The sequence below is a fragment of the Urocitellus parryii genome, chromosome 2, assembly GCF_045843805.1.
Source record: "Urocitellus parryii isolate mUroPar1 chromosome 2, mUroPar1.hap1, whole genome shotgun sequence".
Classification (NCBI taxonomy): Eukaryota; Metazoa; Chordata; class Mammalia; order Rodentia; family Sciuridae; genus Urocitellus; species Urocitellus parryii.
The window spans coordinates 213,259,141-213,279,024 of NC_135532.1; the positions used below are offsets into that span (position 1 = coordinate 213,259,141).

A 19,884-nucleotide genomic window follows, 5' to 3' on the forward strand; every position below is an offset into this window, starting at 1 on the left:
CTAGAAGGCTGATCCACAGGTTGGTCTGTAACAAGAAGACTGGAAGCTCCTAGAAGCCACATAGGTTGGGTGGTGGAATTGGTGGAAGCCAGATCCATAGCCCAGGGAAGGGCAACATCCAGAAACATGGCCTAAGGAATGGCAGCTTCTAGAGCCGTAGCCCAGAGAGTGGCAGCTTCTAGATCCAAAGCCCAGGGAGTGGCAGCTGCTGGACCCAAAGCCCAGAGATCCAGCATAGGTCCTCTGGCAGGGACTGCAGTGGGTGAAGGTCCTGGGGTGGTAGCAGGTCCTGGACACCACACAGGAATTCTGGCATCTTGAGGGCCTGTGGAAGATCTCCTGACAGCCCCTGTAGTGAGAGGAGCCCAGATGGCAGGTCCTGGGATGGTGGAAATTGGTGGTATAGAACAGGTTTCTGGGGTATGAAGAACCACAGAAGGAGTGTGAATAGGGCAGGTGGCCCCCAAAGGAGTGGGAGAAGTATCCAGAGTGACAGCTGTGGGACATGATGAGAGAAGATGTGAGCTCAGCTGAGATACAGAGAAATGATACTCGAATGCCCCTGAGTACTCCTAGTGGTGTTTATATACCCTCACTCTGGGGGTGTGATGCAATATCGGAGACCCTGCCCATTCCTGTGCATGTGTTTACATGAAATGACAAATTAACCTATCCTCTAATTGTAATTGAACTCATTCACGTGTCCTTAACTGTAGTTTGATCATTCTGATTTATAGAAGCCACTCTGCTTCTCTCTCTTGTGTGGTTTGCTTTTTTAAACATTGGTCATGGATTATCCAGTACCCCGCTCCTTCATTCAGTTTAACTGTGGGTATTTTGAGCATGAGTGTACATAATTTTCAATAGTAATGTACTCCTAACAGTCATCAATACCCATCCCTCTAATTATTTTCATATGATTTATTGAGCATTTAGTATTGCAAAATATTTAATTGTGGCATGATTTACTCTTCATAACAATCTCGTGAGATAAAAATTGTAAGAATTCTTATGAGATAAGATTTAGGAATGAGGTCATGGAGGCTTGGAAAAATTATATGACTTCCAAGTAATGATCAAAGAAGTCATTGATCCCATGTCATAACCCAGGTATGTCTGTCTCTAAATCTAGCAGGAGCCACAATGCTATATTGACAACTTGGGGTGCTTTATGATTCAGCTTCCAGAACCACATGCCAATAGAGAATTAAATCAATCTTGCTGAGAACAAAGAAAACTATATTTATTTGTAGCTAATTATAATTTTAATCTAGGAAAACACAGGTTCAAACAGTTGAAAATGTGTTGTATTTATAACTTCAAACCCCAGAGGCGGTTTGAAAAATTTTATCATTTAGTCAGGAATTGTGATTGATGCTGGAAAAAATTAAGTTGTTGTGTAAGAAAAAGATTGAGTGGGATCTCAGAGTCTGAGTGGTTTGCGGGAAGGGCTCCATTGTACAAGTCAAAAGAGAATAAGGATGTTAGGAAACTGCCTGGTCCATAGGTTTGGTTCAAAACAAAGGTCAATAGGAATCTGGATGCATACCTGCAGGTAGCCTGGCTCAAAAGTGCAGCTGTGGACTGTCTGAGACCTGATTAACAGTGGCTTCCAGTTCCATTTTAAGTGCTTGAACCAACACTACTCCATCTTGATTTTCTTTTCCTTGAGACATAGGAACAATTAGGTATTCAGAAGAAAAAAAAAAAGGTAACATTTCAAGCAGATGATATTTGTGTCTTATGTGATATATCCAAAGGGTATTTGTTTCCCTTGTGAAGTCCCCAAGTATAGCCATTGAAGACACGGCTTCTTAATTTTCAATTATTTATTTATTTGGCTTCTTAATTTTCAATTATTTATTCATTTGGTATTCAAAGTTACTATGCAGATGCTTGTAACAAACCATCTTCCGTTGTCGTCTCATTTAGCTTATCACCTTTAATGTTTTTCCCACTATGGAGTTATTGGATTCTTTTATGTGTGAAGCAGAGAACTCTTTGGCAAACACTTCTGACTATCTCTGGGAATAATTGCTTAAAAACTGATACACTTTTAGTGAGCTGACTACCAATGAGACACATTAGCAAAAACTTGAATTTTAATAGTATGCTAACCTTTGCCAACTCAGTTGGGAGTGAGAAATCTGACACCTTAGAGAGTGATTCATTTCACCCCCTGATGAGATTCTCTTTTGCTCATCTTTCCAGAAAGACAAAGCACCATAAAATTTACTTTCATATTAAGTACTTAAAATTATCGTTATCACTATCAAAAAAAAAATCAATGGTACAAAGAAAAGTCTTGGAATTTTAAAAAGTCTCTTTTTTTTTTCACCTTTTAAAAAATCTTTTAGAAAAGAAAATCAAAAAAGTATTTATTTATTTTTATCTTCTCAATCTGTCTCATAGATGGCTTTTTTTTCCTAGTCTCTAATAGTGTTTATTCATCTACCAATACAATATTCTGCCTATTGTTTTGCTTACAAATCTCTACTGAATGTATTGCTCCCTTTTTCTTTTCTTCTATTACTCTTAATTCTCATTCCCCAAAGCCAAACTCAACTCTTCCTGTTTGGCAGGGAGAAGAACCTCAGTATTTTATATGCTGGTCTATCTGGATGGGTGCATGCATAGGTGTGTGTCCTGTGGGATGAGGAGGAGTTAGCTTGCAGGGCAATCCCATGTGTGGGAGTAGCACACAGGAGGAGCTAAGTAGGGCTAGAAACAGTGCTTAGTCTGTGTTTGACTCAGCATCTGGCACATGTTGGGTGTACACCATTATTTATGAAATGAAAGAATATATATAAAATCTTTATATTTTTACTTTCATCCAAAAGAAATATATGGAAATAATTATTTTTTGGCTTTCAAAGTAATTTTAATGAATATAAATATATTTTTCATGATTAAATATAATCCCCTTGTTAATCATACCTAGTAATCCAGGTTTTTAAACTAGCAAACTACTTATAACATGTACATAAAGAGAGAAATTAGGCTGTTCGTGTGGGCAATTTATGAACAATTCTTGTAGTGTGTATAAATGTGGACTTGTTGTTTTTCCATTACACAAAGAAACAGGATCAGAGAAAGCATAATTGGAAAGAAGTGGTCAGTTAGCTTGGCTGGAAATCTGGGTACAACCCTCCATTGCAGTAGTATCTTGATTTTGGTTCTTTTCTATCATGTTGCTGGTACTAAAACCACACACACTAGCTGGACATGCCCTCCATCATGACCTGGGGGCGACCAATTTCCCTAAGTCACTGTGGGGTCAGAATGTTCGAATCCATGCTCCAGCATTCCTATACACACATCAGGGTAGTTTTACTTGGGAAAATGCTAGCAGTATATGGCACCTATGTGATTCTCAGTTATTTTATAATTTTTAGAGCTATACCTTTTTATTAAAAGTACAAATTACTGTAACTTCGAAACATTAAACGTTTGTATATCTTACTACCGTAATTTGGAATTCTATTCTAAAAACAGGCACAGCTATACTTTTTTAAAAAAATTAAAATTTACTATGTTATTTAAGGTATATGGAGAATCACTTCTTTAATAGGTGTATTAGAAAACAGCTCCCTGAAAATGACAACCCATTTAAATATATTTATTATGGATGTGAATATGTACATAATGGTATCCACAAACTTTGAGAAAGGTCAAATCCATTGGGTGGATTGTACACTTAGTAAACTCTCAAAATATTCTGCATTGCTTTCTGTAGCCTTTTTCTGAGGCACTATTGGTCTAAAAGTGCTTTCATTGATTCTGAACTTATGATTTATTATATGTTTATGATGTGACTGAAGAAGCTATAATAATAGAATAACAGTTTTTCCCATGAGGACACTATGTCATGCAGCCAGAAAGCTGTGCATTTGGTAGCTGTGCATTCTTTCTTGTACATGAAACTTAAGAAAATTTATATTCCCTTCACATAATATTTCCATCAACCCTCTGTTATCCATCTTCCATTTGTACATGCTCTCATCTGTAGATTTGCCTGATTTGCCATTTGGAATGACTTGACTGAAAAGCTATATTCTTCTCACTTAGACTACATCAATATGTTTATTTTCAAAATCACAATCTGTCACAAATTTCAGTGCTTATAGTAATCTTCCTTTTCTGTCCCCGACCCCTGCCCCTAAGCAAAATATCTTTCCTGGAACCCTCACTTTCTTCCCTTTCAAAATGCTTTGTTCTCATTCATTCCAATTGTCTTTTATTTTTTTCCCCAGCATTATAAATACTATCAATCCTTGTCAGTCCAAAAATTTTAAGTCCATGCTTATGTAACTTTTATTTTTAAATCCAAAATTCTCTAAAGAGTTGTGCAACAATTTGTCAACTATCCTCACTTCTTATTCTCTTCAGTAACCACCTTGTCCCTCTTCAGCACTCTTCTGAAGTGGTTCTGCATGGTCAGCAGTGCCCTCAATGCTGTAGACAAATGCAATGGACATTTCAGGGTAACTCTATGTTCACGTTGAGCCACATCAGCACAGGTGACATGGCCTTAATCTTGAAACAGTTTTTGTCCAAGTGTTTTCTTGCATCACAAGCCTTGATTACTTTTTAATTTGCACCTAATTTTTTGTTGTCCTGGGTGGGTTCTTCCCATAGTATTCCGTGAGACCTGGTGCTCAACTCTGGACATAGTTTGTCTACAGAGGAAACGCCTTTTCTTTATGGCTTAAAATACCTTCTATATTTTATTATATCAAATCATCCAAAAATCATATTTCCAGTCCACACCTTTTTTAAAATAGTTGAGGCCTACAGCTCCAACTACTTCTTACCATTTCCATTTGGAAATTTCATAAAGTGTCAAACTTTCATGTGTATGGAATTGAACTTTCGTTCTCCCCTAAGAAGAAAAAAAAAAACATTTTTTTTTCTCATCTTAATGAGAAACATTTCCACCCACACAGTTGGACTCAGGAAATTTGGACTCATAATAAATGCAGTCCATTCTGAGTACTTCCCATTCTCTCTGCCAAATTTATCTGACATCCATCCAGTCCTCTTACTGCCTTCCTGAGAGTCCAGGATTTTTTAGTCTTGGCCCCTTGAACATTATGAACTGGATCATTCTTTGTTGTGGGGGGGGGTCTTTTGCATTTTGTAAGATATTTGGAAGTATCCTTAGTCTCTTAATACTAGATGCCAGTAGTACCATCCCCCTCCCATTATGACAATTAAGAATGTCACCAAAACTTGGCCAGGAGTGGGGGTAGCAATGTCTTATGGGAAGAACTGATGCTGCTCTTCGACCTCATCTCTTTTCTTGCTTGAGACTATTGACAACAGTTCTAAGTATGCCTGATTCTTTACAAAGAATTGTCTCCTTCAATATTTTCTCTGCATTTCTATGTGATTGATCTTTTTAAACCCAATAGCTGTGCACAGTACTCTGTTGAATAAAGCTTCCTGATTGCTTTCTAACACTTGAGATAAAACCAAAATCTTGTAAATGGTCTCCAAGGCTGTGGGACAATGTCCCTGCCAGGTCATCTCTCCCAAACACTCTGCCTTAGTTCCACAGTGAAGTATCTCAAGTTTCTTCTGTAAGGACATGTTATTCTCTCTGTCTTGAATGTACTTAAATGATACAGTGAAGTATCTCAAGTTTCTTCTGTAAGGACATGGTATTCTCTCTGTCTTTTTTTATCAGCAATGAAATACTTAAGACTTTCCTTGGTCTGGGGATGTGGCTCAAGCGGTAGCGCGCTCGCCTGGCATGCGTGTGGCCCGGGTTCGATCCTCAGCACCACATACCAACAAAGATGTGTGTCCGCCGAGAACTAAAAAATAAATATTAAAAAAAAAATTCTCTCTCTCTCTCTCTCTCTCTCTCTCTCACTCTCTCTTTAAAAAAAAAAAAAAAGACTTTCCTTGCTTTTGAGTCATCATTCCTCAGGATAAATTAGGTTTCTCCCATGTGATTTCTTATCATCCCCATACTTAATCCTATCATTTGAAATGTGTATATATTTTTTCCATCCTCTAGACTAGAGCAATACTATACAAACAAGCAAGTCCATAATAGTTTACCAGTTGGCCTGGAGATAAGCAATACATGCCCACCTGCTTGAATCAAATGTATGAAATATGATATGTCAAGAGCTTTGTAATGTTTTGAACAACCAATAAAAAAAGAAAAAGTAGAAAAAAAGAAGTCTTGTTATTAAAAATTCTACTTTAGGGAAATCATGTTTGATAGAATCATTAATTCATCCTGGTTTATAACCCCCTCTTTGAGTAGCACATTTTTGGATCTTAATCACTAAGTTGGAGCAGTAAATACTTATATTCTTTCTTATTTAACACTGAAACCTCAGCTCAAGGGAAGTCAAAGTTAAAAGTTCTTGCTCAAAAAATACTTAATGGAAAGCTAGGAAATTAGTGGATTTATCACCATTAATATCTCTTATTTTATGTTTCCTTTAGACCTCCAGACTTTCTTCTAGATTTCCCTTTGAATGTTGCTCAATATTAAACCCAACAACATCTGAAGTACCTCCTAATCAGAGCCAGCAGGTGCAGATCTATTTATTATCTATCTATCTATCTATCTATCTATCTATCTATCTATCTTTTCTCTTTTATAGGGAGACAGATCATCTTTTATTATGAACTCTGATCAGCAGTGCTAGGGTTGGACCTGGGGTCCTAACCTGCTTCTTTTTCTGTGCAACCTATCTTAGTATAGTGTGCCATATGTGTGATTCAGAAGTCTATGCCTGGAAGATATCTCTCACCCCCTCTTTCTCACCAAATTCCAACATCAGGTCAGGATGCTTACCATTTTTATCTAGGCAGATTTCTACCCCCTTACTGGACTTTCTCTGAAGATTTCATGTCATTCTTTGATTCAGTTCTTTTCTTCCTCTATTATGGATGGCCTTTACCATACCTGAGAGCTTTTGTGTTGCCTCTCTCAATTCTATTTCCTACGCATTTTTTTTTCAGAATGATTTTTCTAAAAGTCTATGCTGGACTTTTTAAACTCTGATTCTATTTTGTAAATATGATATGCAAGATGTCCTATTATGTGACCACTAATTACATCATTCCTGGAAAATTTTATCTTCAAAAATACTGCTTACCTTGGATTATCTTAAGACTGAAAGTAAAGGACTAAGTGAGGCAAATGACCCCTGTCTCAGGAATACTGGCATCAGCCAGACTCTCAGGAGAGAAGAGGTGAAAGACAACACTGAGGCAGACAGAGAAGAGTCAGCTTCCAATGGGCTTTGTAAGCCATGGTGGGGATATGGACATTCTTCCAAGGCCTAAATGAACTCTGAAAATCAAAATATTTTCCTTTTTGAACTTGGTGGTAAAAGACTGCATGACCTATTCTCTTTAGATGGAATCACATGGTTCAACCTAATGGAAATTGGAAATTATATATAGCCTTTTCTGTTTATTTCTGCTTGGTATAAATATCTTTATACTGTGCCTCATAAATAAATAAAAATATATGTATGTGTGTGCATATATATATGCACATACACATATATTATTTTATATACTATTTTATTATACAGTATTGTCTCAGATATTTTGGTTACTATATAATTAAATTTATCTTTTACATTTCCTTTCTACAATCTGGAAGTGTGTATATATATATATATATATATATATATATATATATATATATATATAATATACATATATATATAAATTACATTATTCTAAAACATAGTTATCCTCATTGGTTTTATTAAGGAACACAAGTCTGTAGAAATGAGAACACATTCTTAGATACAAATCTAGAGATGACTATTCCAAATTTGCCTCCTAGATAAATGAGCCCTACTCCAAGGTGACACATGGATTGAAAGGTCACATAGCTGTACAAAGAGAAGGACTTAGGGTTCAAACCCTGGGAAGATAGTAAAAAACTATGTGCTTTACTACAGTGTTCAGCTGTCTTCCATAAAAATAGTTATTAAAGCCCTGGAAAATGTATAGAATGAAATGAGAAGGGGTCTAGTATGGCACCTTGAATAAATCTTACATTTTTAAAAACTGATACAGCAAAAGGAGCCCACCAATGATGGAGAAGGAATAGCTAATGAAGTAACAAAGTCAGGTTGAAAATGTGTCAATAACAAAGGAAAACAGTCTAAAGTATTCAGTGTTGGAGGGGTGTCAAGCTAGATGCTCCCATTAGATTTTAAGAAACTAGTTAGTCACTAATATCCGGAAAAGTGTGTGTATATGTGTGTGTGTGTGTTTAAATGTGGAAATGGCCACAATTCCAAAAGTACCTGGTCCATAATGAATGCTAAATAAACAGAATCATCTTACACAACGGTTTCAGTATGTTAATGCGAAATTTGAAAACTGGAGAGATTTATGCCCCATCAATTCAGCAAGCATGCATTGATGTATAGGTAACTGGTGGGAGGTGAGAATGTGAAGGGAACTGTGAGATGACCCTATCCCTAAAGTCATTATGCCCTAATCTGTCCCCGACAAAATGAGTCACAGTGTGCTACGATAAGTGACTTTAGAGTAAAGTATGTCATTGTCCATTAAATTCAATCATTTTGCTGTTCTGAAGAACCCTTGAGCTACTATACAAAGCTGAATGAAGTCTTAGGTCCTTTACATTCACTTACTCTGAATTGTTTTGAGTTCACTTGTTTTATGTACCAAATGGTGATTCTCCCAGAAGATGTTTTAGACCTTAGAATTCTTTCTGCTTGTACAAATGTGATGCCCTGGCTCTGATTATACAGATAGGTTGTTTTTTTTGTTTTTTTTTTTTTGCAAAATCAACAAAAGATATCCAAATAGTAATTTGTCATATTTTTAAAAAAATGTAGCCCCAGTGTTACAGTTTATATCTTAAATGTCTCTCCAAAAGCTCATGTGTTGGGGCTGCAGCTGTGGCTCAGTGATAGGGTGGGTGCCTTGAACATCTGAAGTACTAGGTTCTATTCTCAGCACTATATAAAAATAAATAAAGATACTGTGTCCATCTACAAATATATATATATATATATATATATATATATATATATATATATATATATATTTAATATATATTAAAGCTCATGTGTTGATGGCTTGATCCTTGAAGCAGCAAAATTCAAAGGTGGGCATTTTGGAAAGGGATTAGATCATGAGGGCTCTGACCTCATCAACGATTAATCCACTAATAGATTCTTTACTTAATCGGGAGAGGTAGTGAAAATTTTTGGATATGGGTCTTAGTTGGAGAAAATAGTTAATTGAGTGCATGCCTTGAAGGATACACTCTTTCCCCAGATCCTTCACTATCTCTCTATCTGCTTCCTGGCTACCATGAAATGAGCAGTTTCCTCCATCACACACTTCTGTCATGATTTTCTTCATCTCAAAGGCCAAAAGCAATCGGACCAAGAGCCGTCAATGAAATCTCTAAAACTTTGGGCCAAAATAAATCTTTCCTCTTTGAAGTTAATTTTCTCATTGTCATAGCAACAGAAATCTGTCTAATAGGCCAATAAGCTAATCATTCTAAAATATCAAGGAAAAACTGTTTATGTTTATGTTCCAAGTCCATAAATATTTACTTTATTAAATATAAATACTGATGTCACATTGTAGAATAACAGGAATGCACGAAATAACTCCATGACATCTCCTACATAGAAGTTAGCTGACATACAAAGCTCCAGTTTATATTATCTCACATATAAAACTCTAATTTCTTGATGTTAACAATTGTTTGTGTAATGATGGCAGAGCATATCTCCTTGAAAGAAACTAATTAGGTATACAGCAGCCTACCTATTGTAGAAGAGGGTTTATAGTAGATGAATATGGTGGAAAGCAGCCTTTCCTATTGGAATAAGTAGAGGTAATAAACTGATTCATAGATGTCGGGTCTGTAAATATAGATAGACTGGTCTATATTAAGTTGACAGTGTGTTCCTAATAGAGAGGTAATCTCACTGAAAGGAAACCAAGACTGCAATTCAAGCTTTGGGAATCACTGGATCTACAATGCAGAGATTGCAATCCATTGAATTTATAGCAGAGTGACCTTCTTCTAGAAGAAAGCGTGATGGCTGACTGCTGGTGGATTTACAGCAGCTCTTCTGAGAATTGGCACAGAGAGACTCAACTTGACGGAGACTACAAGAACAGAGGGCAGTAAAGTGGAACCAACTAGCTGGGTTAAGAAGAGGCTCAGGATTAATAGACCAAGAATTCTGTAAGGAAATGGGAAGAAAATTTTCCCCCGTTGCAAGCACAAAATATCATCATTCTATCTGGTTCACCTGTCTGTCAGAGGAGTCCCAATCTTTCCTGCTGGCCCACAGACTTATGCACTTTTTCTTCATGGGTGTGATGTTCATGGGAACCAACTTCATTATCTATCTACACTATAATTTGCATAAGAACATGTCCTTAGTGTTATGTCTAATTTCAATTGAATAGATCAATACCGTTCATAAATATGCATGCTTGTATTACATAGCACCAAATAGTTTACTGTTCTGTCTTGGACTTCATATGATGGTTGCATACTCAAAGCCATCAACATCATTGCCAGCTCAAATTGCTACTGAGAAGATCACTTACAGGATGCTGAGTTATATGTCTTTTCTTTCTCCCTGTTTGCATTATAGTATTTTATTGGGTTCTTTTCTCAATCATTCCTAATATGTCTTGCCATATTATAAAGCACTAGCCTACATTCAGTGATAACTGACACAGTATGTGTGCTATAAATGGTGCATAAAAGGCAAAGATATCATTGCATGATCATGATTCACCATAAGAACCAAATGAGTTTTATAGAAAAATAATTCTGCTTGGCTCCCTTCACCAGATAGATTACTATAGAATGCCTGATATAAGTGGACTTAAATTATATTAGCTAAGAAGATGGAAATTGCAGCCCAAACACTTTTTAAAAAGTAATCGGCTATCAAATTTATGGAGTGTAAATTTTTAATGGCTCCTTAGGGGCTATGTTTATAAGCAGTAAAGCAAATACCAAATTATTTTCTTCAAGCATATTGAAAATTACTGAACAAATAAAAAGTTCTAAGGCAATGCTACAGATAGTCAGATTTCCAAATTATGTGAGAGTGCCTTATGTCCCAAGATGGTTCTAGATATAGAAATGTAGTGAACCAGTGAGTAACAGACACTGGTGAGGAACAGAGATAGAAAGATCACAGGTAAAAGAAATATTCCTAATGCACAGAAAAACATCAAGATAACATTGTAATAGGTTATAGCCAGGATAAAAAATATATATATTATAAAAGAAGTCAATTAAAACATTTATTTACAAATTTATGATATTTAGGAGGGAATGGAGTTCACGCTTCTGTACTTTAGTGGATATTTAAAATATTTAGGAATTTAGAGAATAAATATTTAGATCTAAAATTCTTAAAATAATGTTTCAGGCTCACCCAATCAGACTTAGGTCAAGGCATCCATAAGCATTTATCTTTTGGCCATAATGTGTATACATTTACAGGCTAATAATAGTTAACATTTATAAAGTGCTTTTTATAGTCTAGAAACTCTTCAAGTTGTTTCACATATCATTTTCCCTCATGTAACCCTGTGGTATAAAAACTATCATTATCTTTTCTACATTAAAGGAAATTGAATTTTTGAGAGGTTTCATAATATGCACAGGATATACACCCAATAATGCTAGAGATCTAGAAATATGTATCATTTCTTGTGGAAGCATATTCTCAGGCAATTTAAGTGGGTTAATTCTCACAGCAAACAGATTATTGTGCAACAAAAATCATATATAATCTATATATATGTAGTCAGATATATATAGATTATATGTAATGTTTTAGATATAAAATGTCTCTCTAAAGCTCATGTTTAACACAGTGTAAAGACGTTTAATGATGAAAGGATTGGTTATGAGTTTTAACCTAATCAGTGCATTAAATCTGGATAGGGATTTACTGGGTGGTAGCTGTAGGCAGGCAGGGTGTGGTTGGAGGAGGTGGGTCACTGGGGGGCATGCCTTTGAGGTATATATTTTGTTCTGGGAAAGGGAGCTGTCTCTGTGCTTCCTGGTGTTATTCTGAGTCCCTTTCTCCACCATACTCTTCTGCCTTCATGTTCTGACTCATCTCCAGCCCAAAGGAATGGAGTAGGCCATCTGTGGACTGAGACCTCGGAAAGTGCAAGAGCCAAATAAACTTTTCCTCCTCCAAAATTGTTTTTGCTAAGTCTTTTGGTAACAGCAGCAAAAAAACCTGACTAAAATAATACATAATTATAAAATTATATGCATACAAATAATTGTACATATATAATCTAAGTACTTAACTCTTTCAAGAAATTATGCTAAAACACAAAAGCCCAGAAGATCCAAAAGATGAAGAAGACAAATGAGGGACCCTGAGGGTGACATTCTGGTAATCAAGCAATCCTGTTCCCAAGGGTCTGGAATGCCTGTTAGTTAAAAGTCCCAGCAGTGTGGACTCCTCTCTTTAATGGTCTGGAACTATACAGACTCTGTACCTACCATGGAAACTAACCTGATATTACTGGCATTTGGGGAAGGATGAGGGTTAAGGTTAATAATCAAGTGGTGACTTTCCAGAGGCTCTTGGTATTCAGGAATCATGTGCTTATTCACAGGCAGGACTTATCTTGGCAGCATCAGTTCTACACAATTACATGGCTACAGGGTGATGTGTTGTCCATTGTTAGCAATGTTGGTAAGAATTTAAGGTTCAGTAGGCAAAGGTACTATCTGATGGACCCCATTCATTTAGAGTTTCAATATCATTAATATGCAATGCAGTGTTTGACATTCCCAACAAAATCATGGTAGAGCAATCACTGATATTTTGTAACACTGGAAACAGCATCTTTTACTCATGCTGGTGGGTTAACAGGAGCCAGTTTGCAATCTGTTTCAATGCTAGTGTTTTAACATTTTTCATAGTTTGTAATCACACCTTGCTGTGATTATTAGGAGTTTATTTATACAAAGTAGTATATCAGCAGGTAAAAGCCTTTTTTTGAGGAAGTTTTGTGTTTTTTTTTTTTTTACCTGTATCACTCTTATCCATCATAAAAATCAGTGAAGATTTTAGGAAAAAATCTAATTAATTTAATCACAAGTAAACTTTGGAAAACAAAATTTATTTTTTATACATTATTGAGAAAGCAACAGTTGGTGGATTGATGCTTGAAATAGTAATGTCCAATTATAATATCAATGATGCTAAGCAAAGAAGGTTATGCCCCTCCTGCTTGCTAAAAGGAGACTAATATGAGAATACTAGTTGATAAAATATGACAATAATAACATATTCAAAGAAATCACATTCATAAAGACATTTATTCTCATTTTTATTCTTCATAGTCATGCTGTGAATTAACTACTATGTTAATTTTTTAGATGAAAATAAAGAGATGTTTTAAGTAATTTGTTAAATAAAATTATTCATAAAAGCTTACAGTCAGAAAGTGAGACTAAGTCCTTCTGTCTGCAGATAGTTCATCTCCTGAGCCACAAAATAAAGCTAACAAATGCCAAGGATCACATGCTTGATGCAGATGAGGTAAGGTTTTATTATGACAGTCTTTAGTACTTACACTCCTCAGAAATCAGGACTAAAATGAAGGGGATGAGAATCTCCCAAAGTAATGATCTACTGGACAAAAGGCAGGAAGTAGGAATCAAAAGGTAGGATCATTCTAGAATCCATAACCACCACGTTCCTTCCCTGTCAATAATTGGAAAATGATGCCCAGCAGAATTTCATCTCATGACTTCAAATAAAGGTAGGCTTGATGTCATGGCCAGGTGTGGAAAATCCATTAAGGGGACATTTCCACATCTTTCTCCCAGAATGAAGTTTGCAGCTGCCAAGGAATTGCTAACTGTATTTTGACTGTTTTTCCTATACTTGCTAGTGTAGTAACAGACGAGGAGAAATCCCCTTGCAATTCTTGAAAGCAAAAAGAGTTTTCAAACTTGGGTTTTAAGCTGGAGAATATGAACAGCCAATAACACCTCTTCACCTTCAATATCCACAGGACACAGAAAAGAAGACCCTGGAATTAATTTTATGATCAAGGGCATTACCCTCTATGGTTGTTTGGCCAGCAGGAAGAGTAAGCTGTTAATAGCTCAAAATGAGACATTATTCACTTGTCTTCATGATTATTATTGTTCTAACAGCTTTCCTTTCAATTACAGGACTACAGTTATTTTGCTGGTAATGTACCAAAAGTGTATAGAAGAGACAGATTTAAATATTTTTCCTTTGCAGAAATTCCCTGAAATGAGGGTAGTAGCTCATTATTTTCAATTTGGATTTTGACTAAAATTTAAAATATTAAATGACTTAAGGTATCTTGGTAACTGGTGGTGGTTCCCTTTCAACTCCACTTTCTCACAGCAGAGGAAAACTATAGTATTCTCTTCTAAAATCACAATACACTTGAGTATACTAAAAAATTCTTAAGATGAGAAGAAAACAAAGCTATTAATTTGGTCCATCAAGTTACTTTATAAAAATAAACATTGTATCTGATCTATTAATGTTTCTCTTTTTTATAGGTTCTAATTAGTTATACATGACTGTAGAATGCATTTTGACATATCATACATAACTGGAGTGTGACTTCTCATTTTTCTTGTTGTACATAATGAAGAATTACACCAGTTATGTACTCATATATTCACATAGGGTAATATAATGTCTGATTCATTCCACTGTCCTTCCCACTCCCATACACCCTCCTTTTCCTTCATCCCCCTCTGTCTAATCCAAAGTAACTTTTTTCCCTAATGCTGCCTCTCCCATATTGTGAATTAGCATCCACATATCAAAGAAAACATTCATCCTTGAGTCTGTGGGATTGGCTTATTTTGATTAGCATTTTTCCCCCAGCTCCACTCATTTACTGGCAAATGCCATAATTTTATTTTTCTTTAAGGCTGAGTAATATTCTATTGTGTATATATACCACATTTTCTTTATCAATTTATCATTGAAGGGCATCTAGTTTGGTTCCATAGTTTAGTGATTGTGAGTTGAGCTGCTTTAAGCATCGATGTGGCTGCATCTTAGTAGAATGCTGATTTTAATTCCTTTGGGTATAAACCAAGGAATGGGATAATTGAGTCAAACGTTGATTCCATTCCAAGTTTTCTGAGGAATCTCCATACCATTTTCCATAGTGGTTCTACCAATTTGCAGCCCCACCAGCAATGTATGAGAGAATCTTTTCCCCCACATCCTTGCCAATATTTATTATTGTTTGTATTCTTGATAACTGCTATTCTGACTGGAGTGAGATGAAATACCAATGTAGTTTTGATGTGCATCTTTCTAATTGCTAGAGATGTTGAACTTTTTTATATATATGTTGATCGATTGCATATTTTCTTCTGTGAAGTGTCTGTTTAGTTCCTTTGCCTATTTATTGATTGGGTCATTTGTTTTTTGTTGTTGTTGTTAAGGTTTTTGACCTCTTTATATATCCTAGAGATTAATGCTGCATCTGAAGTGCATGTGGTAAAGATGTTCTCCCATTCTGTCAGCTCTTGCTTTATGTTACTGATTATTTCCTTTGCTGAAAAGAAGCTTTTTTATTTGAGTCCATCCCATTTATTGATTCTTGATTTTATTTCTTGTGCTAGTCTTGTTAAAGAATTCAGTCCCTAAGCCTACATGATGGAGATTTGGCCCTCCTTTTCTTCTATTAGGCAGAGGATCTCTGTTTTATTAATGTTTCTTAAGATCAATGTTCCAAGCAGTTAATGTGGGAAATGGGGCTTTAGTCATTTGGCAATGGAGAACATTTTGCTAATCCCATCAGAAAGCAAAGTGGAGAATGAAGAGGGATCTATACATTTTGAAATAGGTTGTGAACATTGCAGAAAAGATGAACTTGGGACAAAGCTAGTCCTTTGACGGTTTTCACCACTTCTAGTAGTTTAAGAGCTTCCATAAATCACTAACTAGAGTTTTTCACTTCATCAGATTTTAGTGTATCTATACTCATTCTCTAGGACTGCTCCCTGTCAACCTTAAATACCTCTTTCTAATAAATTATCTGGTTAACTCTTAATAAACTTTTAAAAGACAATTATATTACAGACTCACAGGAAGTTCCAAAAACAATAGATTTCCCTGAACCCCTTACCCAGCTTCCCCCAATATGGACACATCCCTTAAATACTACAATATCAACACAAGGAGATTGACGTTGGTGCAGGACTATTAGCCAGACCATAGAACTTGACTTTTATCTGCCTAAATATTCATGCATTTGTGGCTTCAAGTAATTTATTTCAAATACCTACTTAGGTAGTCACATCCACAGCCCACCAAGAAGATCATTTCATTAATGGACAATTTCTTAGCATTTAGGAAAAAATGGCTATGTTTGCAAAACATTATTTAAATTAATTAAGTAGTTTACGTGTGACTCTTGTTCTTCCTGGGCAATGATATGAGATAGTAATGTAGCATTTGATTAAGTGATGGGTTGAGACATGAAGAAAGATTAAGTCAAGATATCACACCTTTGTATAATAAAGCCCATTTGTCCTCATGTCACAGCCAAGGCAGTTCCCTTAGAAAAGCACAAACCTGGAGGAAATCTTGCTGAGGAGGGTAAGCCAGACACAAAGACAAATGCTTTATGAGGATCTCACTGATGTAGAGTCTAAGTAATCAAACTCAGAGAAGCAGAGAATAGGCTGGGACAGAGGTGGAATGGGGAGGTGCTGGTCAAAGGGTCCAAACCTTCAGTTACAGATGAGTAAGTGCTAGAGATCTAACATGGGGCATGGTGTGTAAAGTTAAAATACTGCACTATATATTTTAAATTTACCAGGACACTTATCTAAGTTTTATTGCCACAATAAATAAATTAATCCATTAACTGACTAATTGAAAATGGAAACTGTGAGGTGATGATTAGTTATATTAATTAGCTTGAGTATGTGATCTTTTCAAATAATTGTCCCTCGATCTCCATAGAAATGTGTTTCAGGACCCCACTGCCCCGCCATAGGTGCCCAAATCCACATATGCTGGAGTTCCTCATATACAAGGGCACAGTGTTAACATATAACCTATACTATCCTCCTGTATTCTGTAAATAATCTCTAGAGTACTGAAAATATCTAATTAAATGTAAATGCTATGTAAGTAGTTTTTATACTGTGTTTTCTTTGGAAACAATTACAAAAAAAATCTGTACATGTTAAGTATAGATCTAAATTTTCCCCTAAATATTTTCAACCCATCGTCAGTTGAATCAATGAGTGCAAAACTTTTGGACACAAAGGATCAACAGTCTATAGACTCAAAACATCAAATAGCAGTATTTAAACATATATACTGTATTTGTCGATTTTATTCAACTAAGCTGGAAATAAGTACTGAAAAGTACTTCTATTCTTCCCTGCCCCCTTCACCCTTATTGTGAGTTAGCATTCAAATATCAGAGAGAACATTTGACCTTTGGTTTTTGGGATTGATCTATTTCACTTAGCATGACACTGTCCAGTTCCATCCATTTACCAGCAAATGCCATAAGTTAATTTCTCTTTATGTCTGAGTAGTATTTGATTGTGTGTGTGTGTGTGTGTGTGTGTGTATACCACATTTTCTTTGTGCATTCATCTGTTGAAGGGCAGGCACCTATGCTGATTCCATACTTTAGCTATTGTGAATTGAGCTGCTATAAACATAGATGAATACATGATTAGTGTAATTCCACATCACACACAACCAGAAAAATTGGAAGTTATACTCTGTGTATGTATAATATGTTACAATACATTCTACTGTCACGAATAATAATAAGAATACATTTTTAAAAATCTGAAATGAATAAAAATGACATAATTGATAAGGTAAAGTAGATCTCCTCATGAATCAATGGACATCATTTTATTATTTTCCTTTGTTTTCATAATACCAGAAAAAATGAAGTTCACACTAATGCAGCCGATGCAGCACTATGTTTTACAATGAGAATTATAATATCTCATAGTATTGTCAGGAAAAATTGTGAAAGGCTGAAATGGGAGGGATGAATTACTATAAGGCTTGTCTGATTCACTTTCAGGGTATCTTTTTGCTTTTGAAATATTGTAGAATTTTGTATATCAGACAAAATTGACAGAAATGCAAATGATGTCTGTCCATAGAAAAGAAAATGAGTTCAGTCCAGTGGAATACCATTTATTTTCTGGGTACAGTGATTACTTTGCATCTTTCTGAGTTCATTTCAGTACAACTAATAGCCTGAATGAGTGTATTATTTGAATTACCCTTGAACCAGTTAGTGGTCCCTCTTTTATTAACTAATAAAGTGTTTTATAGGTGTTCAATTTTTATTTGCATAGAAATCATAATTTTATCTTTAAAATTAATTTCTTAACAATATTATGTTATATTTTATTACATTTTATATATTTTTCTTTTGTTCCTTCCTCCCAAGTCTGCATACACAAATTAAAACCGTGATGGGAACATTTATACCCTCTAGTCACATGTTACTACTAGCACTCTTTATATGCTATGGATAGATCTGTGATGTTGAAAGGCACTTTAGAGACTGTAGACCATTGAGAGACATCTAATTTTACATAACAGAAGCCGAGTCCCAAAGAAAATCAAGGGATGGATAGAAGATCTAACCTAGTTAACAAGAGAACCAAAAATATACAATAAATCCTAAGCTGTATTTTTTTTTCTAAATTTGCTCTATTTTCTTTTACATGGAGCCAACAAAATAGGAAAAATAGTTAAGTGATCTTCAGACTTCAGGCTACCTATCATATTTCTATATATAGCAGCATACTCTAGGTTGAAAACTTCTACTTCACTGAAAAATAAGTATTTCTTTAAGACACAGATCTGCTGTGCAATCACACTTTTGATTACATCTGGCTGTCCATATTTCATAGTTAATAATCAAACAAACAACAAAACCTGTTAGTTTTCTACCCACCAACACTATATGCCCTTTTTAAAGCAATTGTGCAGTAACTTATGCAATTATCCCACCAGCAGTCCTCTTCACGCCACCCTTCACACCAAAATAATGAGAGAAAATGTGTCTTTCACTAGACATGAACTAGCTATTTAAGATAAAGACCTCAATCTTTCCTAAGTTTCCAGCATTATTTATTTATTTATTTTACAGAACTCAAATACAAAGTTAAAATTCAAATCATCTCCTGAGCTGAATTCAGAACAAACAGCTCATATCACTTAGTGTGGTAAGGGAATTAAGGTTGAAATAATTATGAATGAGCAGAATGAACTTAAGGGTAAGTTCCATTTCACACTCTTAGCCAGTGACAGAATACAGCCTTCTATCGCATTCTTGTCACCATCGTCCAACCCAGTTATTGACTTGGTGTTAAAACTCAAATTACCCTGGAGTTGGAGAAGAGCAAGGACTGATGACCATGCAGAGGATGTATTATGCCAAGGATCTGAAGTGTGACCATCGTGTCTGATGCCTGAAATCTGAACTTTCACATTGTACTTTGTAAAGTTTAAATAGGGCAAAGATTCTAATGTATGGGTTTCTTCTACTTTTTCACTCCTCCTTTCAATTTTTGGCACTCTGCTTCAACACGTCCATTAGAATGGGGGAAATTGTTGAAGTCATTTTGGAAATAGATTCAACTTGTCCCTGGACATCCCTTACTTCCTTCTTGAGGTTGTTCTTGGTTTTAAAACTTTCTTAAAACCATCACTCCTGTAGAGCCTGTGCCTTCCTTGCTAATCTTAGAAGTCCTTAGGTTCCCAGGACTTTCTCAATGGACATGTATATGACCCATTTGTTTCTATTCCCAAAAGGCTCTTTAGTCCA

At 35.5% G+C, this 19,884-nt stretch overlaps 1 protein-coding gene across 1 annotated transcript; it reads right to left on the reverse strand.

Moving 5' to 3' along the window:
- LOC113188039 (keratin-associated protein 13-1-like) lies at positions 1–507 on the reverse strand. Its single transcript, XM_026396180.2, has one exon. The coding sequence runs from the start codon at positions 505–507 to the stop codon at positions 1–3; it is 507 nt and encodes a 168-aa protein (XP_026251965.2).
- Between the last annotated feature and the right edge of the window lie 19,377 nt (positions 508–19,884).

Coding starts and splice junctions, on each gene's coding strand:
- LOC113188039 (XM_026396180.2), bottom strand. CDS start 507: ATGTCCCACAGCTGTCACTCTGGATACTTCTCCCACTCCTTTGGGGGC.